Source organism: Tamandua tetradactyla, chromosome 6 (genome assembly GCF_023851605.1).
Source record: "Tamandua tetradactyla isolate mTamTet1 chromosome 6, mTamTet1.pri, whole genome shotgun sequence".
Classification (NCBI taxonomy): domain Eukaryota; kingdom Metazoa; phylum Chordata; class Mammalia; order Pilosa; family Myrmecophagidae; genus Tamandua; species Tamandua tetradactyla.
The window spans coordinates 125,711,890-125,739,089 of NC_135332.1; the positions used below are offsets into that span (position 1 = coordinate 125,711,890).

The window sequence follows — 27,200 nt, forward strand, 5'->3', positions numbered from 1 at the left end:
TTCTATTTTTTATAAGTATAATCTTAGAATTTATTATGAGAAAATTCTATTAATGACAGAATCCCAGAGAAATATTTCTTATTAGTTTCTGGTGCAGTATTTTGGGTTCAGATAAATATATGGCACATATGAGCTTCTTAATAAAAGTCTGATGAATAAATGGAACTCTCAAAAAGAGTAACTTCTCTTCTTAAACTCTGCTGTACAATAATTTCACTTGTGGTTCTAAAGTGGTGCTGTCCAATATGGCAGCTACTAACCACGTGACTACTAAGTACTCAAATGTGGCTAGTCCAAATTGAGATATGCTATGTCTGTACAATACATACTGAACTTCGAAGACTTCATACAAAGAAAGGAAAAATAACATAAAATTATTTTATATTGAAGACAGTGAAATGAGAATATTTTGGATGTATTAGGCTAAATAAAATATATTATTAAAAATAATTTTACCTGCTTATTTTTACTTTTTTAAAACATGGCTACCAAAAATTAAAAATTACAAATGTGACTCAACCATAGCTGTAATTACATGTCTACTGAGCATTGTTGCTCTAGAAACAATTCCTTATTTACGATTTACTTTTTCTCCCTCACAGACACGTTTTTCAGTTTTTATAGGAAAATTAGTAAGGTATAAGGTAAATCCTTTAACTTTGATGTAAAAAAACTAAGTAATTTATCTTTGCAATAAACAAAGGGAGGAACAAGCTTGTTTGGATACCCTTTAAAGTGTGCTGATCTAAGATAGCTGCAATGGGAATACAAAGGAAACTTTCTTTGAGTTACTAATTAAAACAAAAGGGATAAACCGACTATAAAATTTTGAGGCTCAATGACTGACACATGAAAGAAGTCAACTTAAAAGGGGAAATTGCAGGTTATATATATTATAAGAATAAAAACGAGAAGAAGTCCATAATGATGGACTATGGTTAATGGTACAAGTATAAGAATATTCTTTCATGAATTGTAATAAATATACAACAATAATACAAGTTAGTAATAGGGTGGCATATGGAGGAAAATATGCTTAATAGAGGTCATAGATGATAGGTAATAGTACCATTTTAATAATTTTTCATCAATCGTAACAAGCCTAACTGTTAAAAAAAATAGTACAATTATAAAAAGTGCTATTGTCAATTGTAACACATGTTCCATGCCAATGCAAGGTGTTGACGTTGGAGTACTATATAGGAATCCTGTATTTTATGCATTAATTTAAAAACAAAAAATCAACTTCAAATACCTAGGTTCATCTGCAAATAGTCCCTATCTGCATTATTTTCCAACTTTAGAAAATGAACCCTTCTGTCTCACTAACCTGTGCTCCACAGTGGCCCCAATAACGTGTAAATTTTCATGCTTTATCTTTTCAAGAAAACTCTACCATCCTACTTGTTTAAGTAGTGCTTTCTCAATGAAAACTTTATAGACAGTACTGATCATTCCCTCCTTCAAGTTCCAAGAGAAGTTACTGTTACCACTTTTTATTTGAAACTTAGTGTGATGTTTAAGTTCATGTGTCAACTTGGCCAGGTGATGGTGGTCCAATTGTTTGATCAAGCAAGCACTAGCCTGATTGTAACTGTGAGGCTATCTCATAGACTTAAATCATGAGTGAGTTGATTGCATCTATGGCTGATTCCATCTATGGCCAACTGAGGAGATTGCCTTCAACAATAAGAGAAGTCTCATCCAATCAGCTGAAGGCCTTAAAAGGAGAAGTGATGATTTCAGCAGTCAGAAAGGATAACTTCCAACTCTACTTCAGCCAGCCAGCTTCACCTGGGGAATTCCTTGAAAACCTTCATCAGAGTTTCCAACTTGTCAACTGCCTTACAGAATTTGGACCTGTACAGCTTCACAGTTGTGTGAGACAATTTTATAAAAATCTCATAATATTTATAGATATCTCTTGTCTTTTCTGTTTCCCTATATTAATATACTTACTATATACTATCTTACATTAATTTTTTTGCAGTCCCTCAAGATTTTTAAGTAAATCATAATATATCTAGAAGCTTGCACTGAATCATAAAATAAATAAGGTATATAGATAATAAATTAAAAATGATGAATTTTTGGAAAGTGAACATAGTCATGAAGCTAGCACCCAAATAAGAAACAAGATATTGCCAAAAGCAGAAGCACATTTCATTCCCAACCCTCTTAACCATTCTACAATTCACGTAAGCAGATTTTAATTAGAGAAGTTATGGATTTACAGTACCATCATGCATAAAATACAGGATTCCCAAACACTACACGATCACCACCACCCTACATTAATGTGGATCATGTGTTACAATTGAAGACAGCACATTTTTACAATGTGATGTTAAAGTCCACAGTTTACATTAGGGCTCAATGTTTGTATACTATAGTTCCATGGGTTTTCTTTTTTTAATTTTTATTCTGTTACCATATATATGATGTACCATTTCCCCTTTTAATCATATTCAGATATATATATTTCAGTGTTGTTAAATGCATTCATGATGTTGTTCTATCATCACCACCATCTATTGCCCAAATATTTCCAAACAGAAACCCTGAACATTTTAAGCCTTAACTTCCCACTCCACATCCCAACCCGGTCTCCTGGTAACCTATATCTCAGATTCTCCTTCTTATGAGTTTGCTTATTCTAATTGTTTTAAATCAGTGAGAGCATATAATATTTGTCCTTCTGTGGCTGCTGTATTTCACTCAATATGACGTCTTCAAGTTTCATTCATATTGTTGTATGTATCATGACTTCATTCCTTTTTATGGCTGAATAATATTCCATTTTAATGTATTGTATTTGTTTGCTAAAGCTGCCAGAATGAGATACAACAGAAATGGAACAGCTTTTAAAAAAGGAATTTATTACATTACAAGTTTTCAGTTCTAAGATTGTGAAAATGTCCAAATTAAGGCACCAACAAGAGGCTACCTTCACTCAAGAGAGGCTGATGCCATCTGCAACAACTTCTGTTAGCTAGGAAGGCTTGTGGCTGGCATCTGCTGGTCCTTGTTCCTGGTTCTGTTGTTTCCAGCTTCTGACACTAGTGTTTCCCCTCTCTAAGCTTCTCTGGGTCTTCACTTAGCTCCTCTGAAATAACAACTCTGGATTCTGGCTTGCTTAGCATCTCATGGGAAGGCAGATGGTGACATCTGCTGGTTTCTGACCATGTCTAGGCATCTGTTCTGTCGGCATTCCAAGCATGCCCAAACATCCGTATCTGTCAGCTTTGAGGCAACTGTTCTCCAAGCATCTGCATTGAGGTTTCTCCAAAATGTTTCCCCTTTTAGAGGATTCTAGTAAACTAATCAAGACCCAATTTGAATGGGTGCAGTCACACCTCCATCTAATCAAAAGGTTACACCACATCACTGTGAGGATAATCTAATCATAAGTTTCTGCCCCACAATCTTGAATTAGAATGAAAAGAAACAGCTGCCCACTGCAAGATTGAATCAGGATTAAAACATGGCTTTTCTGGGTACATAATAGTTTCAAACTAGCAGATGTATACATCACATTTTATTTATCTATTCATTGTTGATATACACTTCTATCTCTTGGCAATCGTTAATTATGCCGCTAGAGCATCAGTGTGAAAATATCTATTCACATTGCTGCTTTCAATTTTTGGGGGTACATACTTAGTAATGGGATTGCCAGATCATGTGGTAGTAGTATACTTAGCTTTCTGAGAAACCACCAAACTGTCCATTTTACATTGCCACCAGGAATGAATAATGCTCCTATTTCTCCTCATGCTCTCCAATATTTGTTAGATACCACTTTTTCAAAAAAAAAAGCAGCCATTTTAATGGGTGTGAAATGGTATCTCTTGTAGTTTTAATTTGCATTTCGCTGATGGCTAATGAGGTTGAACACTTTTTCATGTGATTTCTGGACATTTGTATATCTTCTTTGGAGAGATGTCTGTTCAAGTCTTTTGCTCATTTTTAATTAAGTTGCTTTATTTTTTTTGAGAATTTCTTAATATATTCTCGATATTAAGCTTTTATATGTGGTTTCTAAACATCTTCTCCCATTCTGTAGGTTGCAATAAAGTCATTTACAGCACAAAATTTTTAATTCTGTAGTCCAACTTATTTATTTTTCATTCGTTACTTGTGCTTCGGATGTAAACTCTAAGAAACACTGCCTAACACAGGTCCTGCGGATGTTTCCCTACATTTTCTTCTAGGAGCCTTATATGTCTGGAGATTATAGTTAGGTCTTTGATCCATTTTGAGTTGATTTTTTATTATGGTGTGAGGTAGGGTTCAACCTTCATTCATTCTTTTGCAAATGGAGACCCAGTTTTCCCAGCACCACTTGTTGAAGAGACTATTCTTTTCTAATTGAAGGGTCTTTGCTTCCTTGCAAAACTCAGTTGGCCATAAACGTGAGAACTGATTTCTGAACTCTCAAATAGATTTCATTGGTCTATATGTCTGTCCTTGTGCCAGTATCATGCTGTTTTGGTTACGTGTGGCTTTCTAATAAATTTTAAGCTCAGAAAGCCTTAGCCCTCCAACTTCATTCCTTTTCAAGATGGCTTTGGCTATTCATGGCCCCTTATCCTTCTGTATGAATTTGATGATGGGCTTTTCATTTTTTGCAAAGAAAGTTATTAGAATTTTGACTGGGATTGCACTGAATCTATAAATCACTTTGGGCAGACACATCTTAGTATTTTGTCTTCCAGTCCATGGACATGAAATGTCCTTCCATTTATGCAGACCTTCATTGATTTCCTTTAGCAATGTTTTATGGTTTTCTATGTATAAGTTCTTTACATTCTTGGTTAAATTTATTCCTAGATATTGGATTCTTTTAGTTGTTATTGTAAATGGAATTTGTTTCATGATTTCTTCTTCTAACTTTTCACTGCTTGTGTATTGAAATACCAGTGATTTTTGTGTGTTGATCTTACACCCTGCCTATGTAATAAATGTGTTAGTTCTAGGAGATTCGTTGCAGACTTTTCAGGACTTTCAATATATATAGGATCATATCAACAAATAGGGAAGTTTTATTTCTTTTCTAATATGGATGCCTTTTATTTCTTTTTCTTGCCTAACTGCTGAGGCAAGAACTTCCAGCACAGTGTTGAATAACAGTGGTGACAGTGGGCGTTTTTGTCTTATTTCTAATCTGAGAGAAAAATTTCAGTCTTTCATGATTAAATAGGATGTTAGTTGTGGGCTTTTCATATATGCCCTTTATTTTATTGAGGAAGTTTCCTTCTATCCCTAGTTTTCTGAGTGTTTTTTTTTTCTTTAATCAAGAAGGGGTACTGCATTTTGTCAAATGCCTTTTCTGCATCAACTGAGATTATCATGTGGTATTTTTCCTTCGTTCTGTAAATGTGGTATATTACATTAAATGCTTTTCTTATGTTTAACCACCCTTGCATATCTTGGATAAATCCCACTAGATCACCAAGAGCATTCTGTTTTCATTCTTCACTCATACAATCTTGTTTCAATTCAGTAGCCAGAATGTACCTTTTAAAACAATGTCAGTAATGTGACTTACAAAGAAAACAACAAACTTTTAAAAGATTCCTATCTCCTGCAGAGTAAATCCCAAGTCCTTACAATGGCCAACAAGGCTCTGGATTTGTGTGCCATATCTCCTGCCTTTACCTGCTATCTCATCTCCTACATCTCTCCCTCTGGCTTACTCTGTTCTCAAACCCAAGAGTCTCTGTACTTGTCCCCTCTGTTTGGAAAACTCTGTCCCCAGATATCCTCATGGTTCATGCCCTTTGACTGCTAAAATTTCCTCTGTAAGGCCTTGACTAACAATGCTATTCAAATTGTAACCCAGCATTAGGGAGGCTCTCTATGACCCTTCCCTTTTTATTTTTCTCAGCAGCATTTATCACTATGTGACATACGAAGGGTTTGTTTTATTTACGTTTTTCTTTACCTGTTTAGTTGGAATTGCTGTCCTGTTATTACCCAGAACAATGCTTGCCTCATAACAGGTACTCAAAAAAAAAAAGTTTCATGAATTAATGAATGAATATGACTAATTTCATTTTACTTCTTCCTCTATCGAGTCTTGAAAACTTTATATAAAACTGCCTTAAAATTGTCTACAAACTTGCATCTTTACACATATGATGCTACTAATTATAATTCTTTCATAAGATAGATAGGTTAATGTAAGGAAATGAGCCATCAATGTACTATTTCCAAATGTGCTCTCAAAAAGACAGTTCCAAGAAGATTTTCCATTCCATCACTGTTCTTATGACAACTTTAGGTCTCTTTGTAAATTATCTCAACAATTGTTTTCTTGGAGGTCCACCCATTCTGTTATAAATTTACAGCATGAAATGATGACGTAAACAGAAAAGCTTTACTGTAAGAAAATACAAATTAAAGAACAAACTATTTGAACTAATATTTCACAAGACTACTGAATTCAATCATACACAGGTCAACATATATAAACATACAAAGTCAACATACAGAAACTAGTACTGAACAAATAGAAAACAAAAAGATACCACTTCAGGAATATCAAATAACATCCATATCTGGAATAAACGTAATTGCAAGATAAAAAAACTTCCTCTGAAAATCATAAAATATTATTAACAGAAATTAAAGAAAACCTACACAAATGGATTAGGCTCATAGATTATAAAACTCAATGGTCTCATTCCCCCCCTGATTAATCTATAGATTCATCACAATTCCAAAGCAAAGGATGAAAAATAATCAAATGAATCCTGAAGAACAACAACCAAGCTAAAGTATTTATACTACCTGATAGCAAGACCTATCATAAAGGTATAGTAATTAAGAAAGTGTGGAATTGGTAAAAGATGGAAAAAATGGAACATAAAAATAGACCCCAACATTTATTGTAACCTGATCTGACACAGGCAATAGTACAAATGCAGAGGAGAAATAGTGTTTTTTTCAATAAAAGTCCAATTAATGACAGTACATGGAAAATAAAGTTTCTTTATCCTTACCTTATATCATGGACAAAAATCAATTCTGCAAAATAAAATGTAACAAAACAACAAAAAACTGATGCAAATAAAATGAAATTTTGGATGGTTTTGAGATTTAATGAGAAAGGTCAAACAGTAAAGTTTTAGAAGAAAACATCAGACATCTTTTTGATTGCAGAGTAGGCAAAGATTTCAAAAAGCACTAGCCAAAGAGAAAATAATAAATTGGATTATATTAAAATGAAGGACTTTTGCTTGTCAAATACATCAAAAACAAAGTGAAAAGACAAAAAACCACAGAGTGAGAGAAGATATTTATAATACATGAACCTGAAAAAGGACTTACACCCAGAATGCATAGAAACTACGAATCAAAATGGAAAAGATATCCTAAAAGAAAACTGAACAGATGTCTTTAATGGATATTTCGCCAAAAGGAATATCCAAATGGCCAATCAACCAAACATCAAGAAACCTCATTCGTTCAAAAAGACCTTTAATTTAATTAGTCATTAGGGAAACTCAAACTAACATCCAATGTGATATTACTCTATATCCACTAGAATGGCTAAAATGACAAAGATGGAAAATATCAAGTATTGGAGAAGATGTGGAACAGCCAGAACTCTCATACATTGCTTATAGGAATGCAGATTGGTAGAATCACTATAGGACTTTGTTCCACAGTACTTTCTAAAGCTGCAGAATTCCCTATGTTCCAGCAATTCTACTCCTCAATTGACATCAAACAGAAATATGTACGTGTTCACCAAATGACAAATTCGAAAATGTTCATAGCAGTAATATTAGCAAGAGCCCCAGAATGGAAAGTACCCAAACACTTTTCAATGGATAAATAAATTATGGTACATACACACAAAAGATACTATCAGCAATGAAAATGAACTAACTACAATTACATGCAATATTGAGTATGAATCTTACAAGCATAATGCTGAACAAGAGACCAAACCCCAAAAGGTATATATGCAATAATTCCATTTATATAAAGTACAAAGATAGGCACATCTTATCTATGCTTTCAGGAAAGTGTTTACTCTTGGGGAAGGGTGGGTGGATATTGACTGGTAGTGGGGGCTTTTAGGAAGCTAATAATCTTCTATTTCTTGATCTGTGTGCTAGTTACAAAGATGTATTCTGCTGGCAAAAATTCATTAAGATAAAACAAAAATTTGTGACAGCATGATGGAATTTAGTGGTATAAAAACCCATCTGAATATAATAGTCAAGAAATTACAAGTGCAGACAACATTAATCAATTTAACAAGGTCTAAATCACAGGTTAGCCAATATTTCACTCTTCACTATGAAATCAATACTTACAGTAAATTTAGCTCTTTCTTCCATCACTTCATAACCCAGTATAGTGGGTGTAGATGGTCTATCTTCCCAATTCACTGTTTCAGGATTTTGTTCTTCACTTTCCCTAGGTCTAGTAGAATATTCAATGGAAGAATTTGCACCTGTAAATTTAGTCCTAATGAGAGGGCTGCTATAGACAGATGAAGTACTGTCCGTTTGATCAGGTACTCTTGTCTGCTTATAATTATCCATATTTGAGTCTTCTAACTGGCCTTTGGATGAGTTTGAGCTAGTTGAGATACTCCCAAAAGAAGAACTTCTTTGGTTTCTATTGGTTGTAAAATTGGAAGCAGAGTTTCCTATGGGCATAGGAACAGGGACATAAGGAGTTGCCATCTTCTTTTGGCTTTTCCAACAAACCTGCAAACTGCTGAGTCCAACTGCTTAGAGAATAACTAATATGCAGTCCATATTTTCTTTTTAGTAATTCAATATCTACAAAAGAAAAGGACATGTCAAAAGAGTATAGTCTTTAATCTGAAGCATGATCCAAAAGAAAACAAAATATTCATATCCATTTCTTTTTAATTTTGTGACACTCTATTATTCTTGTTTTTGAACGGAGATACATGCCCCAAACCTCTTCCTTGAATCCCCAAATATCATCTCTAAGGATGCCAATCACTGAAGTAAAGAGAGTAGCAGAACTAATCCACACCTTTCTTTTTGACCCTCATGGTACATTATTCCCCACTTTCCCCCCACCTTTTTTTTCACTTTATTTCTTTGTGAAGGATTTCTGTAATACTCATTCTAACCTGAGTTCATCTATATAAAAGTGCTGGAAGGAGGGAGAGTGGTAAAAAACGTCCTGAAGCTTTATTTTCTGCTTATGGTTCTGATAGTACTGCAGAATATAGGAAAGGAAAGGGAGGAAGGGAGGGAAATTATTCATTTTATTTTTCATTAGTGAAACTTTGAAGAATTATCATAATAACTGAATCAGCAGTGCAAATGTGATTGGTAAGTATCAACTGCTTTTAAAGTAACATTTTATAGAATCCAAGAACAAATGTATTTGAAAACAACTTAATAAAATTAAATTTAATCAAATAAAACCCAATGTACATTAAACTATATATCCAACAAGATTACATCATTCAAAGTTTGCATTCTTCCTAACTTCCCCATCATCACTAATGCTGCTTTGCCATAAACTGAGGGTGTTAAACATACCTTTCAACTCATACTCAGTAATCCTTCTTGTTAAAAAGACTAGTAAATCTTCTATCAGAAGAACTTCATAATACAAAGCAGAAACGTTTTTAATCAAGTTGTTAAATAATAAAGTAACCAAGAAATCCTAATAACTACAGACCAACCAGATGACAGGACTACACATAGCAATACGTCCGCTTACTCAATTCCATTTATACAACTCTACTGATGGGAAAAGGAGAACACTAATGAGCCGTCTGGATTTGGATAGACGCTGAAATAAGATTTTTAACCCCGCACGTGGTTCTGGGCAACCCTTCCCATCAGCGAAGAGTCAAGAAACTCCAGCTGCTGATTCACTGCTGCGTGGTTCCGCCTGATGGCCTCTCAAAAAAAGTAAATAAAAGTCTGCAATCTCAAGCTTTTTAAGGCCGGTGGGATAGCCCTACCCTTTGCCATTCGAACACCTGACGCCTCTGGGCTCACCGGAGGACCACCGTAATCAACGTCAACACCAACGGCCTGAAACGTGACCCCTACCGAAGCGTTAATAAAAGTAACTGGGCCCACACTGTACATCTTCATTTCTGCCCTGGTTTGGAGACGCTCCGAAAACCAGTAGCTTAGTCCCACTCTGAACATCTCGGGCAGGTAGAAGTGGCCCAACCTTAAGCAACTGGTCAGGAGACAGAAGTGGGTGGCTGGAAGAAAGTGAGCAACCCCAGCGTACCTCGACGCTAGGCGCGACAGGCCGCGGTCTGCGCAGGCCGAGGGTCTTCGGGTCGGGGGTCGGCGAGACCCACCAGGAGCCCCGAGACCCTCCCGCTTCCGCGGCCCAGTGCGCTGCCAGCGCCTCCCAGAAGCTCGGGGGAGTGGACGGGAGCCTGCGGGGTGAACTGGCAGCTCCGGGTCAAGCTCAGGTGGCGCCCGCAGAGCACCCAGGGCGGCGCCCGCCTCCCGGCCCCTACCTTAGCGCACTTCGCGATCCCATCCCAGCGCGCTTCCCGGTGACGTTTTAAACCAGACCTTTCTGAACTACAGCAGATCGCCTCCTCTTATAACAAGGAGAGGCCTCACGTGACCCTCCGCCCGGAAAACGGCAGTTCCACTCCGCCCGCCCTGGCCGCGGTGCCCAAGATCCCAGCGAACGGAGGGAGGAGCAGGGCCGGGCGCCTCTCCGGTAGTGACATCACTCCACTTGCTCCCTCCCTGTGAGTCGTAGACAGGAGTTGTTGGGCCAGGACTCTCTGGCATCCTGGTTGGGCCTTGTTTTGTGTCACCTAGTTAACCTTCTCTACCCTTGCTTTATTTTTCGAGGTGAACTTTTGAGAAGTAGAGGCTAAGATATTTTGTTTGCCTGACAGGTGAGCAGAAGACTACAATTCCCAGGAGGTTCCTAGGGCTGGGCTCCTGCGTTGCATCATGGGACTTGTAGTCATCGCCAGCTTGGGCTATTTCTAATAGGTTATAGATTGCTTTCCAAAATTAGCATCGCTTTAAGGGAAGACAATCGGTTAAAAGACTGGGAAGATAGAACAATGCACCGTAGTCGATCCGTCCAACATTATTCAGAAGCGTGCACCGGCAGAGAAACCCTGAAATTCTTGTTATTTTTGGCCCTCTGGGAAGCAATTTTATCCCAAATGATGCATTGTTCGACTTGTGTATCTGGAGACCAGGCGTGCTATCAGAAAAGTCTTCTTCTTTTTTTTTTTTTATAACCAAATACCGTGTTTCCATTAGCCTGCAGGTCTATTCATCATTAGAATAGAATACTTTTATTCAAAGATCATTCCGTGTGTTTTCGAGCTTTTGGAGTAGTCTCTAAGACAGAAAAAAATGATAGTTGTAATTTTAAAATGAACATAGGAAGATAATCTGGTTCGTGGCATAATGATGGTTTTGTGGTTTTACTTTGAGATATATTGACCTTCCAGTGAAATGAGACGTAAAAATAGAATTCTGTAGAAAGGTAGTCTAAAACATAGGTAGTTACCAGGATAAACTTGCAGCTATTGGCGTTGAGATTGCAATTCAACCCATGAATTCTGAAAGTGAATAAGGGTATTAAGAGAAAAACACAGAAAAGAAAAATGAGTCTAGGTATATGTCTCTCATTTCTGGGACAGTGAAACAGATTAGGCTTTTCTCTATACCTCGGAAGCCAAGAAAAATGAAACTTTCAAGACGTAAACGTGAACAGACAGGATAGTTAGAGGATGATAAAGCTCTAGAGAAGTCATTGAAATTGTCCAATAAGAACTTCTTTCTCAAATTATTGAAAGGAACATAATGTAATATACATACTACATGTTTCTTCAAACTTTCAGAATATCTGGTATTGATAGATGGCAAGATTTTACTTTTGGGAAATGAACTGAAAATCTTTGTAATCATGAGAGAATATCCTGTGGTTGGTCAGAGTAAAATTACATTATCATAGGTCATATATGATGGCTAGTCCCTGTTAATGGAATATTTTAGTTAAGCTTTTGTATACCTCTATACAGTGTCCATAATCAAATTGCAGTATATACATTTTAACTTGTAGAGTTAAAGAAAACCATTTTCTGCCCCTTTCATTATTTTAATTTTATACAAAATATGTACCCCCAGAAGAGCATTTCAAGCCCACCCATGATGATATATGGATTTTGATAACTTGGTAGTAAAAAACACAGCAAGGAAAACAAAGTATGTGCAGCAGGCAGACACCACTTGAGGTGGCTTTCTAGATTTCACCATTTCCTCCTTCTCTGCAATTGGTCCCTCATGTACACAACATGACTGGGCCCCTGGTAGACACATTTGTAATATGAGACTCTGTTTCTTTTCATGGTCAATTGTGCCTACAGAGGACATTTGACCCATGTTGTGTCTAACAGATGCTTTCTGTCAGGAATTTAAACTTTGGAAAAAAAGAGATGCAGGTTGAAGTCATTAGGTGGCTAAAGTTGAACAAATGGAAGCTCTGTGGTAAGAAGTGCCAGGTAGTCCACCACTGAGGCTCCTGAATTCAATCTGTCCCCTCCCCATTCAGGGTTTTTTCCCTTGGAATCAATAAGTTAACCTAGTATCCTTTCAATACATTAGCTTTTTGCTTTAGTCTGGTTGCTTCATCTGACTTTACCTCCGATGTTGTCTGTTTTAGTGTGTTGAGCTGCCAGAATGCACTATACCAGAAACAGAATGGCTTTTAAAAAAGGAATTTAAGCTGCAAGTTTACAGGTCTAAGGCCATGAAAATATCCAAACTAAGGCATCTAGAGAAAGATACCTTAACTCCAAAGAAAGGGCTGATGAAATTCAGGGTTTTGCTCTCAGCTGGGAAGGCACATGGCGCTGTCTCTTAGCTTTCTCTCCTCATTTCATAAGCCTTCCACAGAAGTGTTTTCCTTCTGCATCTCCAAACTTCTGTGGCTGTGTGTGCTTTGGCGGCACTTTCTAAAATGGTTCTCTCTTTTTTTTTTCTTATATTTTTATTGATAAAACTTATACAAGCATACAAACCCTCTTAACATACAAACATTCCATATGTGGTATACAATTAATGGTTCACAATATTATCGTAGTTGTGTATTCATCACCATGATCATTTTTTGAACATTTGCATCACTCCAGAAAAAGCAATAAAAAAGAGAAAACACATACATACCATTCCCCTTAACCTTCCCTCTCATTGACCACTAGTATTTTCATCTACCCAATTTATTTTAACCTTCATCCTCCCTATTGTTTATTTTTCATCCATTTTTTTTACTCATCTGTCTATACCCTAGATAAAAGGAGCATCAGCACAAGGTTTTCACAATCACACAGTTACACTCTAAAAGCTATATCATTATACAATCATCTTCAAGTAACAAGGCTACTAGAACACAGCTCTACAATTTCAGGTACTTTCCTGTAGCCACTCCAATACACCATAAACTAAAAAGGGATATCTTTATAATGTGTAAGAATAACCTCCAGTGTGACCTCTCAACTCTGTTTGAAATCTCTTAGACACTGACACTTTATTTTTTCTTATTTCTCTCTTCCCCATTTTGGTCAGGAAGGTTTTCTCAGTTCCCTGATACCAGACCCTGGCTCATCCTGGAATTTCTGTCCCATGTTGCCGGGGAGATTTACACCCCTGGGAGTCATGTCCCACATAGGGGGCTAGGGCAGTGAGTTCACTTGCTGTGTTGGCTTAGATGTGGTCTCTGAGCAACAAAAGAGGTTCTCTGGGGGTGAGTCTTAGGCCTAATTTTAAGTAGGCTTAGTCTATCCTTTGCAGGAGTAAGTTTCATAGGGGAAAACCCCAAGATTGAAGGCTTCACCTATTGGTTTGGTTGTCCCCACTGCTTGTGAGAATATCAGAAATTCTCCAAATGGGGAATTTGAATATTTTCCCCTTTCTCCACATTCCCCCAAGGGGATTTTGCAAATACTTCTTTATTCACTGTTCAAATCACTCTTGGGTTTATCAGGGCATCATACTAACCTGGGCAAACCAACACAATCTCACACCCTATTCAAGATTTCATGTACTTATGGTGTTCAACAAACTGACCATACAAGTTAAATTAGGAAATGCACTACCCATAATATAGATATTGCACCAAATAAACATCTTTCCCTTTAGTCTCATGCAGAAGTTGAAGTTTTAAAATATGGCTGATATCATCCTTTACCTAGTCTTCTGATATACCTTAGTCCTATCCAGATAAGCTTCATTCATATCTCTACTTAATGTCTGATCACTTTTTCAACTTTTTAAACAGTTCCTGTATGGAGTACTGCTGACTTTCATAGCTTCAGAGCTTTAACTTTGAGTCTCAGGTATTACATAAATACTTGAAGTTTCTGGGAAAGACCAGTATCTCAGAATTTAGAATTAACAGTTACAGCTACTGAATATATGACTGCTGCAAGAGCTTACAATCCAGGACCCTTTACAATAAGCCCCAGCCTGATAACCCATGTTCTTGACTCTAGTAAAGCAAATTTTTATATTATAGTTAGTCCATATGATTGAGGCATGTCCCTGTCCCTGATAGTTCATTCAACATGCAGCTCTTAAGGTTCATTCATCTAGTTGCATGCCTCACAACTTCATCCCTTCTTGTGCTGCTCAGTAGTCCATTGTATGTATACACCATAGTTCCCCCTTCCATTCTTCAATTGTTGTACTCTTAGACCACCTCCATTCATTGTGGATCATGAACACTTCCACCAGAAACACCAGTGTGCCAATGTCCATTCATGTCCCCACACTCAGTTCCTCCAAGTATATGCTGAACAACAGGGTTTTAGGATCATATGGCAACCCCACCCCTAGTCTCCTGTGGAACCACCACACTGTCCTCCAAGAGGCTACACCTCTCATTTCTCTACCAACAGTGAATAGGTACATCTCTTTCTCTGAATTTCCTCTAGCACTTGTTTCTCTCTGTTCATTTTTAGATAGTTTTATTCTCTGCATTTCCTCTAGCACTTGTTTCTCTCTGCTCATTTTTAGATAGTTTTATTCACACATCATACAATCCAGCCTAAGTATATAGACATTCCTTCGCCACCATACTCCATCTGATGACATTCCCTTTTCTTCCATAATTAATCCATATCTGTTTGCCAATCCCCGTGCCTGTTGACATTTAGTTTTGGCATAATGCCTTTGTTACTTCAGTGGAAGTGTACTACAATGTTACTGTTGACTACAGACCCTACAATGATTATACTTTTTCCCATATACCATCTATTTTCAACATCCTGCAAAACTGACATTCCTCTGTTCTTCCTCATGAAAATTTTTTTTTTTTAGTTTGTACATATAGTCACCATCATTGTACACTCTAGGCATTCCTAAATTATACCATCTCAGTCTTTATGCTCTATCTTTCCTTCTGGTGAGAAGGGCTGGGGGCATGTATAAAACCAAAATGATTCCCTCTTAAGGGCTTCAGTAGGCAACTCCACCTTGAATGGGTTTCTCCATGGAAACCATCTAATCAAAAGTTATCACCCACGATTGGGTGGGTCACATCTCTATGGAAACAATAAAATAGAACCTATCCAGCAATATTGAATGACGAATGAAGAACATGGCTTTTCTGGGGTACACAACAGTGTCAAACCAGCTCAACTTCCAGAATGCATCTCTTGGTTCTTTTGCATAGTACCAAAAGAACAATGGATAGAGCAGATTAGAGTGAGGAAAACTGAAAATTTTAATAGTAGAAGCCAATAAAATAAAATGCTTTTCCAGTTTTTGTGACTAGCTGTCAACAATTCATACTCTAAGCTCTTAAAGTATGGTATTTCATAAAGTTGTCAAACATAAAGAAATAAGTACTTCTCCATAATTTTTAATAACTAGATAAACAACTCTTTTGAAATTCTTCCTTTGGTATAATTCCACAGATTCTCTAATTTGTATACATTGTTTTCCATAGGAAGTGTTTTCTTAATATTAATATTTAGATTCTGTACTCCATCAGCTTTCTCTTTTCTTATTGCCATGAAATTATAAGACTCTAGAGAAAGAACTTACAAATAATCTATTCTTGGAGTAAAGGTGGATGGCCAAAGTAGAAGCAGGACAACGTGACAGCAGACTTTAGTGCGTTGGACCTGTGAACAGTGCAATTTTCTAAACCAACAGTAGGAATTATATGGCATTGATAATGGCACAGAGAGACACTCTTTAATAGTGCTACTACTGATTAGTGATTTTCTGCTCATCATATTACATAAGAAAAGTTTTGAAAGGGTTTCCTTAACAGCAAGTATGGAAATCCTTTTGGAATTATAATGAAGAGATCAAATTCCTCTCAAAATTATAGAATCGTAATCATGGAATTAAAAGTGATCATAATAATCATGAAGATAATGCCACATTTTATAGATAGGAATACTAAGGAAAACAGAAACTAAAATATTTGCTTGAAGTTACAGAGCCAGTTAGTCCCAGATACTCAAACTAGTAAGCATCTCACCACACACAATAAGAGACTCTTCCAATGGGAAACCTTTTCTGAGCGCATCCATCCTTTATGTCTTTCAACCTTCCAATAATGTCTTGCCTCTAGTTCATTCTTAATAAACACTTGATATCTGGGAAGTCTCAAGGGATTTTATGCAGGAGCAAGGTCTTGCATTAGACATTTAAGAACTGGGAGAAACTGGATAAGGAGAAGAGGAAGGCTGAGCATACCAGGCAAAGCCAAAGCCCTGAGGGGAGACATGACAAGAGGCAAGACAAGACATGACCATGTGCTATGAGACAGTGTCTGGTTAGTTTGAAGGGAGCATGCTAGGATATAGTTGGAAGAAAAGAGATGAGCTCCTGCTCTCCCTTGTGCATCTTCAATATAATCTGATCAGTAATACTTTCCTGGTTTTTCAGGTGGGATTAAATTGAACCCTCCTCTAACAGTACTTTGTCTGATGCCTAAATAAGGCAGATATTTCACATATATACCTCATAATTGCTATCTTTTTACTTTTGGTCCACTTGTTTATATTTTCCACCAGATTCCTGTAGATACTTGCATTTACAACCCCTAGTTTAGAGATCAAAATTCAAAACTTTGGGTAGGTTGAAGCTTTTACCTACTTTAAAAGCCTTATTTATTCCAGACTGATTAGTCAACTAACCAACTGCTTACTGAGTACCTATCATATGCAATGAACCTCAAAGTTCAATCGTATCAATTATTTCCAATTCTAAACTCTTGATTTTTTCTCTTGCTAGCATTTGTTGTTGCCTTTGCCTCGAACTCTCCCACTCTGTCCAATCCATTTTCCAGGCTCACCTCTAGGTCTCCTCTTCTCTTAAAGCTTGTCTGATTCTCTCTCCACTGTTTTCTCACAGCAACTTCTACATGATTCTATTATGGCCTTACTCCCACTGATGGAGTTACCGCTATACATCTGCCTCCCCGACTAGAACATGAGTTCCTGGGTTCAGTGACTGTGCCTTCTTCTTCTTCACCGGCTGGCAAAACCTCTGGCACATAGTAGGACTAAACTGAATGGATAAATTAATGAAAAACATTTTCTTACTGGATTAGCTTGATGGTTTAATATAAATAGATAAACACACATTTGCAGAAGAATTTTGTTTCAAAGAAACAATAAGTGAAAGCTCACTCTATAAAACATAAATAAGAGTGACACAGCTTTGGTGCAAAAGGAAGCATTCCTTCACTTGTTCAGAATAGTTTGTAAATCACCCAATTAGTTAGATGATTTCCAAAATCCACTTCAGATGGAATGTTTTATGAGTCTACGCCAATTACCTAAAATCTAAAGTAGATAATCAAAAACAGATACCACATCCTGATTAGCATCACGAAGGTCCATAAATGGCATTTGCCAGAGCAAAACCAAAAACAAAGCAAAACCTGGAATGAAGCAGACTAATGAATCATCCATCATTGTACACAGGTCCTTGTTTATTAATTAATTCTGAGATATTCTCAACTCCAACTGTATGCTGAAGAAGGAAATCTGTTCTCTGAAGTTCCATTGCCTGTTGTCAGCAACCCAGTTTATAGGAGACACTTCCAAAAAAAAAAAAAAAAAAAAAAATCCCAGAGGGAAACAGAAACTTGACAGGAGCAGCACCAGGATTTCTGCTAATAATCTTCTAGGGAAGCTTGATATCTTTTCTGGAAGGTCTTAAATTGTCTGGATTTCTCTCTGGCTCTTTGGTTTGGGTTCACTCTGACTTTTTGGTTGACTGCCGTGTCATTAAAGGAGTCATCTTTTTAACCAGAAAGAGATTTATTTCCCTATGATTTACATATGTCCCTGAGGACCCTAGTATCTTGCAATTTCTTTTGAGTTGTTTATCTGCAACCTTTACAGTAATAATTAGTTTAATAATGGTATCCTTAAAAGTAATTCAGATGTGATGTCTCTTCATTTACTATTTCAGGATGATTATAAATCTTCATTTACAATGCAGATTCTATTTTTTTCAGTACTTCAGTGTCCAATTTGTGTTTAATATCTTATATATTCAACCCTGGAAATAAAGTTTTCTGATTCCATAAATATTCCTCATAGGATCCTCTCTACTTAGACCACCAGCTACTATGTGGCAAAGTGTAGTAGACTGAATTATGTAGCCTGGAAAAAATATGTTTTTAATGTTCATTTCTGTGTGTTGGAACCCATTGTAAATAGGACCTTTCAAAGGTGTTATTTTTAATAAAAGTGTGACTGAATGAGGTTGGGCCTTAATCAGGATTACAGGAGTCCTTTGTAAGCAGAAGAAATTCGGGCAGAAAAAAAGAAAAAGCTAAAGGAAGAAGTCAGAAGTCAACGGAATCCAGAAGAGAAGGAGAGAACATCACCTCGTGCCAGGAAAATAGCATACAAGTCAAGGAAACCTGAAGATTGCCTGCAGCCAGGACCAAAATGTTCGGACTTTGGGAGAAAGCACCACCTTGCTGATCTCTCAATTTTGGGTTTCTCTAGTTTCAAAACCATGAGCCAATAAATTCCCATTGTTTATACCGGCCCATTATATGGTTTTTGTCACAGCAATCTGGCAAATAAAGGTATGCTAGTTTCTTTAGTCAATTCATTATTTTGAATCATTGACTGGTTTATATAGTGTATTCACTGATTTTACTGAGATACAATTAACATACCACAAAATGCACACTTTAAAAATGTACAAGTCAGTACATTCAGTTTATTCATAAAATTGTGCAACCATCTCCATTATTTTCATCACTTCAAAAGGAAACTCATATCCATTAGCAGGCATTCCCCATTCCCCCTGCCCACTGCACCCTCCCACTGGCCTCCCAGCCTCTGTCAACCGATAATCTGTTTTTTGTCTCTATGGGTTTGTCTGTTCTGTGTATTTCATATAAATGCAAATCATATAACATAGTATTTTGTGTCTGGCTTCCTTCATTTAGCATAATGTTTTCAATGTTCATGATACTGAGGTATGTGTCAATGTTTAATTCTTTTTATGGCCCAATAATATGCCATTGTGGTGGTATACCCCAGTTTGTTTATCTGCTAATCCAATGATGAGCATTTGCTTTGTTCTCATTTCTTGGCGATTATGATAATGCTGCTATGAACATTATGTACAAGTTTTTGTGTGGACATATGTTTTCAATTTTCTTGGGGATATACTTAGAAGTGGAGTTGCTGGATCATACATTAACACTCTGTTTAACATCTTGAAGAATTTCCATACTTTTTCCAAAGCAGCCGCATCATATTACATTCTCACCAGCAGTTCAGGAGGGTTTTGATTTGTCTCCATCCTCACCAACATTTGTAAGTATCTGTCTGTTGATTATGTGATATTTGTGGTTTTGATTTGCATTTCCATAATGACTATTGATGTTGAGCATCTTTTCATGTGCCTGCTGGCCATCTGTATATTTCTTTAAAGAAATCTCTATTCAAATCCTTTGTGTATTTTTAAATTGTATTATTTTTCTTTTTATTATTAAGTTGGAAGTATTCTTATGTATATTCTAGAATACAAATATTTTATCAAATAAATGAGTGGTAAATATTTCTTCCTATTCCATGGTTGTCTTTTTACTTATTTGGTGGTATCGTGTTCAACACAAAACTTTTTAATTGTGAAGTAGCTCAATATATCAATTTATCTTTTCTCTCTTATTTCTTGTGTTTTAGATGTCATATCTAAATAACCATTGTTTACTATAAGGTCATGAAGATTTATGATTATGTTTTCTCCTAAAAGCTTTATAGTTCTAGTTCTTACTTTCAGGCTTGTGATATATTTTGAGTTAATTTTTGCATATGATGTAAGGTAGGAGTCTAATTTCATTCTTTTGTATATGGCTATCCAGTTGTCTGAACATCATTTGTTAAACAGATTATTCTTTCCCCATTGAAAAATCAGTTGACTATAAATATAAGGGTTTATTTCTGGATAGCTTATTCCTCAGCTTTACTTTTAAGGATTTTATTCAGCTGTTTGCCCCAACTATGTCACCACCTCAATCAGCTGGGCTATTTAATGGTTGCCGCTGGTTATTTTTAATAAATATTCCTGGGAAGAGACTGCTGCGAGCAAGTTCTGAGTCAGGTTAAATAAAGACCAGCTTTCTAGTGGGAGCTTCCAGAAATTGCCAGACAGATCAAATAATGACAATTTTCTGGAAAGAGAGCTTTAGGGTAACTACAAATCCATTCTACTCCCTCCAGCCACTACTAGGCTGGTGGTTTTCACAATTATTGCTAGACTATATTGGTTGTGAAAGCTACCATAGAGCTGGGGAGAGGGTGATGAGAATATGATAAGTTAAAACATGTTAAATTGAAAACAAACTCTGAAAACCAAGGTACAGAATAAGTTTTTTGAGCTAAGTGACATGCGTGGGAGCAGAACTAAAAAAAAAAAAAGTTACTGCTCAAAGAAAAGTGGTGTGGAAACCATTTCTATACCTGCTTAGATCAAAGAAAGGGTATGGGGGAACGGAGAGGGGGAGGCAAAGAGGATGCGAGCTACGTGAGTTGTTTAGGGTGGGGCGTCCTTGGGTATCATAAATCTGCAAATACTGCCCAGGCAGAATGTTTGTATCGGAATGGGCCTATTTGGTGATGATAAGCAGCTGGCTGGAGTCAGCATGACTTGTTTATCACACTGCCACCTTTTCCAGAGGCAGGGGTCTTAATTAGCACCACAAAGGATTGTTGGTATGACAGTCTGCCTCAGTTACTTTTGGTTTCTTCTTTGTCATCTCCTGAGTAAAAATGGAAGTTTAAGCAGATTATGATGATCAGTAAAGCCATTTACCATTCTAACTTCAAAAACACTACAAAACTTGCTGTTCTTACTGAGATTAAGCTATTTATCTTGGGTGTATGCTCATGGCATTTTTACCAGCCATTTGGCTTAATTTGTAGAGTTCTGAAAATGTGGACTTTTGACATTTTTTGCATATATTCTAATTTTATTTATGGAAGAGTGTATTTTCTGAGTGCTTTATGCCACCATTCTTGCTGATGTCACACTATAGTGAATTCATTTTCAGAATCATTTAAAAAATATTTTCTCATGTGTTTCAGGGAGCCTATGCGTGTCTTGATATTTTGTGTCTCAAAAACATTCATTTTTATTTTTTCTGGGAGAAAAGTCTAGGAAATAAAAGAAAAGTGCTCCCTTTTCTTTCCCCCAACATCTCCAATTCTAGAAAAAAAACTAGTTAGCAAAAGTGCTCCCTTTTCTTTCCCCCAACATCTCCAATTCTAGGAAATAAAAGGCCAGGTGTTTTTCTAATCACGTATGTGATCCAAATGTCCCTTAGGCATTGGATTTTAACATTAATACCCAAATCTTGCTTGTTTCAAACACCCACTTCCTCGTTAAAGGATTCTATTCACTTATAAATTTTCCCTTTCCTAAATATCCTCAGAGTCTCCACTGGGTATTTTCAATCCTCCAGGGAATGCCTCTAGTCTTTTTTTTTGGCATGGACAGACACTGGGAATTGAACCCACATGGCAGGCGAGAACTCTGCCACTGGGCCACTGTGGCCCACCCTTGCCTCTAGTTTTTGCTCCATGCCACTGTTTTTGGATCATTGCTGTCAGTGCTTTTGCCTCTGGTAAGTCACTGATTGCCTTGACAGCTCTACAGTATAACCTTTGCTCTAACAAAGATTAGATGTCCAGCGTCTCATGAGTCAAACTCTGACACCACTAATGCAAGCTGGAGATCTTCCAGTAGTGCTACTCTGCCTCTGCTGAGCCAGAAACCCACATAGCAGCAGTCTGCTGCCAGTTGAAATGGAGAACATTCTTTCTCTTTTGCTTGAATACTGAAGTGTTACAGAGTTCGGTGAACCAGCCCTTTCTATTTTGTTCACACTGCCTGTCTTCTTTTCTCTAGGGAGCGCCATACTCCTTGGGTGACTGAGTTGGCAGAAACCCTTGTTACAATTCTATAGTGAATTTTACTGGCTGTCAATTATCTGAACCTTTTTCTGTGTGTAGGAAATTCCTGCCCTATGAATCTTGTCCACTTCTCACTATAAAATCCTAAATTGCTATATCCTTGCTTTCTCAACCTCCCTTGAAGCAAGGATATAGATACATGCCCTGGACTTTGCTGATCAGATGAGCCCTTTTCCCCCACCTGCCATGTTGATGGTTCAAGGTGCAGGGCCTAATGCCCAATGGCATCCTTGCAGGACTAGTATGTAGATTTTTGTTTTTAAGGCACTGCTCCTGGATGCATTGTTCCCAAGCTTCCCAGAGATTCTGTGAGCTAGAAAATATATTTTTAAAGGTCTTCCTGCATAAATTGGACAGTTGCTTTTGACTGCTTGCCACATAAGCAGGTAAAGAGAAGGACCAAGAGAAAAGAGAATGTAAGGGTTCATATATCCTGTGCTGGGCAGGGTGGGGGGTGGGTAGGGAAGTGATCCTTACTCTTCAATTGGGTATGAACAAGAAAGCACAAGTCTTGATTGGCAACTGCAAAGAAATCACTTTGGGATGAAACCAAAATGAGGATGGTAGTGAAGAGGGATAAAGTTTCTTGATGATATTACCGAGCCTCTGATTTTTCTGTGCCTGGAGTCCACTCTGCTTCTGGACTTGATATTTCATAAGATAACAAATTTCTAAAAGCAGGCATAAGTTTTTTTCTTTGTTACTACCTTAACAAAAATAACAGATAATAAAAATATAATTAAATAGTAATAATGCTGCACTTAGTACAATGTTGCAGGTACCCTTCATTCATTCAACAAATATTTATTGGACACCTGTATAAATTAACACATTTAAGTGTTAAAAAATCCCTGATGTCATACCAACATAGGATTATGTATGCAGTGGAAATATAGATGTGTACATAAACATAGGCATAGAAATACGTATGTATATAGATATAGACATGGGCTTGGATATAGATATAGATATATGTGTGAATTAATGGACATGACCATTGAGAGGTATAAGTATATATCTGGCTATGGATATAGATATAGACATAAACCTAGAGGTGTGCAACTAGGCAATAAATGAGATATTCCTGTTATCCTAAGATGGTAGCTAAGGTCCAATGATGAAGATTCAAGTTGGTAAGTGCCCTGTATTTTTAGTTTATAGTGCACAAGTGGCTTGGACCAGAAATCTTCTCCAACATTCCTATCAAGGGGTGCCAGTTCAGAGATTTGGCCCAATCACCAACATCACCTAGGTAATATTACTGGAGAGAAAATGATGCACCCTTTTGGAAAGTGCAATGTGAGTAAACAGAGGTTATTGATTTCCTATTATAATAGGTGACAGCTGAACCAATAATTTTGCAACCCCCTAACCAGGTTTGCCAACTCCTCAGCCTGGTGTATTACCCTTAACCCTGCCTTCCTCACTCAGCCAGTTTTGTATTTTAATAGCAGGTTCTGAATTAGTAGGATGCCTTGGGGGTTGTAAATAATAGAAAATATGACTCAGATTTGCAGAAACATTAGTAAACATATTTATTGGATTAATTACCAAAACATCCAGAAATAGGAGAGGGTTGGGTGATCCAATAACTTAATGATTCTACCCTGCTTTCTATGGTGTTATACCAATTAGCCTCAGAGGCATAAGACAGCTATCAGTAGTGATCAAGTATATGTATTTCCTTGTTTATTCTAGTGTGTAAAAGAACTTCTGCCTGAATATTATGAGCAAGAGTCCTGAGATTCATCCTAATTGTATTGAATAGAACATGTTTACTGACTTAAGTCAACCATGGTCTACCCTTTAGGTTGGAGACTCAGAAAAGCTTTGCCCAAAGTATATAGAGTGCATGGGGAGAGGGTGGATATCTAATGACAATCTGTTCGCAGTTAGGAAGAGAGAATAAAGCATGAATGCTGAAAAAAGCAACCAATAATGTTCTATATAAGAAGAGTTGGTGACACAGTGAGAGGTGAATCAATAATGGGGATATATGCGAATCCTAGATAAGAGGCAGAAGAACTTCAAAGATTTCTGACCAATAGGTAAAGATGTGCAGCTTGTACAGAAAGGTTGGGATAGCTTAGACAAATTCATTTTCAATAAAAAGCAGCTTAATAGTTCAGCTGCAGAACTGATAAAGTCGATCCTCTTCCCCCTTCCGCTTTTCCCCTCCCCAGAAGTACAGAGATGAACTCTTTGGGACAGAAGGACAAGCCTATCACTTAGGCTTATTTCCCAAAGATGGTCCAATATTTCTACCTGAATGTCCCTCCAGCACTTGTAAGTCATCATTTCTTCATTATCTCCCTCTCCCCAGGTATTCCTTCCCTACTCTATTTTGGTTTATGATGGTATTGCTATCAATCCAATCACCCAAGGCAAAACCCTTGGGTATTGTCCCAGATTTCCTCTCTTTCATTCCCTACACCCTGCCAGAAGCCATTTCTGTCAGTTGTTTTCCGAATATATTTCAAAACTCTTTTCTCTTCCATCCTCACTGTTAATATCTTCTTTCAGGCATTCACGTATACAGCTTTGAACTAAAATAGTAGCCTCCAGCTTGGATTCCTGACACCAGACTCGTCTCCCAAATAGCTGTTTTCCACTTTGCTACTAGAGCAAGCATTCTGGAACACAAATCTACATGCATTATAATTTACCTTCTCAGAATCCTTTATTAATGATCAGCATTTAGGAGAAAAAATGCAAAACTCTAGCTGACCTAGCATTCAAAGACCTTTATGATCTGGTCCCTGCTAACCACTCTAGTTTTATCACCCCTTATATTCTTTTTTTCTCTCCCTTTTGTCCATACATGCTGGATAATCACTTGTCATAAAATGCCCCCTCTCCTTGGTTTATATTGTTCCTTCTCTTTCTGAAAAATTCCATTCATTAGTTAAACTACAGCTCAAAATTTAAATCCTCCATTGGTTTCTGTAACTTTCCCAAGCTCATTTGGCATTTCTTTTTGTCCTTTGCAGCGATTTTTTTATGGACTTTACCACATTGTATTGAAATTGTTTCAATATTTTTCTCCCACTCATTCAGTCAGCCCACATTTCTTGCGTACCTTGTGTATGTGAGTCACCGCTCCAGGTGCTGGGCTTATAAAAATAAATACTTGGGTGGGCCATGGTGGCTCAGTGGCAGAATTCTCACCTGCCATGCTTGAGACCTGTGTTCTGCAGTGTGGGCAGAAGGCAGGACTTGGCAAAGATAGATCATCTCTGCTCTACTCAGTGACAGCTGGAGTGGTTTGAAGGCTGGGGACTAGAATCATCTGTGGGCTCATTCACATGCATGGCAATTGATGCTAATAAGTGGCTGGAAACTTTGCTGGCGCTGTGAACCACATGACCTTTTCTTATGTCCTGGGCTTCCTCTCAATATGGTGGCTGGGCTCCAAGGGTAAACTTTTTCTAACTAGCATTGGAAGTCACTGCATTCCACTTGTTAGGAGTGACTTGCTAAGGCCAGCCCATTTTTAAAGAAAAGGGAATTAAACTCCACTTTTTGATGGGAGGAGTGTCATGGTATTTGTGGACATGTTTTAAATTCACAACAGTGCCTCATCAAGCACTCTTCTATAATCTTTATGTATACTGAGTTGTTTAACCCTGTAGTTTTTACTTATATTGATTGATTTAATCCTCATGGCAATTTATATTTTTATGCCTGTTTCATATGTGAGGATTTCTAGGCACAGTAGATCAAGTATTTTACCCAAGAGCAAACATTTAGTAAGGGATGGAAGCACTATTGGAGCCAGACAGTCTGTCTCTGGGGCCTCTATTCTTAACCACTATGCTATGTTGTTTATGGCAGTGTTTGGAATATAGGCTGGATCAATATATATTTGCTGAAGAAATGCTTTGTACTTTGGGCTTCCCTGAAATGCTAGTAAAACTATTCCTTTTTTTTTTTTTGATACTTAAAATAATATCTCTATTTTCCTTCCAATTATCTTACTATTTTTAAAATTCTAAGCAAGAATTATAAATTATGGTTGAGAGTGCCTTTTGCATTAGCTGATGCTTGCATTCCATAAAATAGCTGACAATACAGATGGCTATGGGATCAAATGCCTGTAATCTAGCCTCATCCTTGCCACTCTTCCAAACAGAGCACAGGCTTGGAATTCAAGGAAACATAGGTATCATGTTTCCCACTTATGTAACTGTCATGAGGTTTATCCTTATGTTTTTTACTCATCTGTCCATACTCTAGATGAAAGGAGCACCAGACACAAGGTTTCACAATCACATGGTCACATTGTAAAAGAGCCAAGGCTACCGGAACACAGCTCAACAATTCCAGGTATTTCCCTCCAGTCATTCGTAAAACCATTCCTTAAGTGAATGATTTTATACACTACCCTGCATTGGACATTGGATGGGAGATGTGCTCCTAGACATGTGAAAAAAAGGTAGCAATTGTGAATTGCCATGTAAGTTATGAAAGAAACTATTTCGGGTGCTTCAATTTCAAGGCTGCCTTGGTACAACATTGCAGTTACTTAGGAGCTTAGCTGTCTTCTACATAGATGTGCTATGTTAACAGTCTCTCTCTCTCTCTGTGTCTCCTCTCACACCACATACATATATATATACACACACACACAGAGAGAAATCCCTGAAATAACATTTAGTTGTATATGTATTATATTGTATTTGGTTTTTTCCCTCTCTTCCCCAAATTGTCTTGATCT

At 37.2% G+C, this 27,200-nt stretch overlaps 1 protein-coding gene across 4 annotated transcripts in view; it reads right to left on the minus strand.

The window, feature by feature from the left end:
* The window catches only part of SNX16 (sorting nexin 16), a 33,645-nt gene extending 22,764 nt beyond the window's left edge, over nt 1-10,881 (minus strand). The window contains exons 1-2 of one of the 4 annotated variants that reach the window (XM_077167099.1): nt 10,499-10,881; nt 8,334-8,807 (exon numbers count right to left, since the gene is read on the minus strand). In XM_077167099.1, the coding sequence (XP_077023214.1) occupies nt 8,334-8,708 (375 nt within the window). In that variant the 5' untranslated portion in view covers nt 8,709-8,807; nt 10,499-10,881. Of the gene's footprint in view, nt 1-8,333; nt 8,808-10,260; nt 10,477-10,498 lie in introns of those variants that run through there. The other 3 variants (XM_077167098.1, XM_077167095.1, XM_077167097.1) reach the window with 3 other exon arrangements.
* Nucleotides 10,882-27,200: the final 16,319 nt, after the last annotated feature.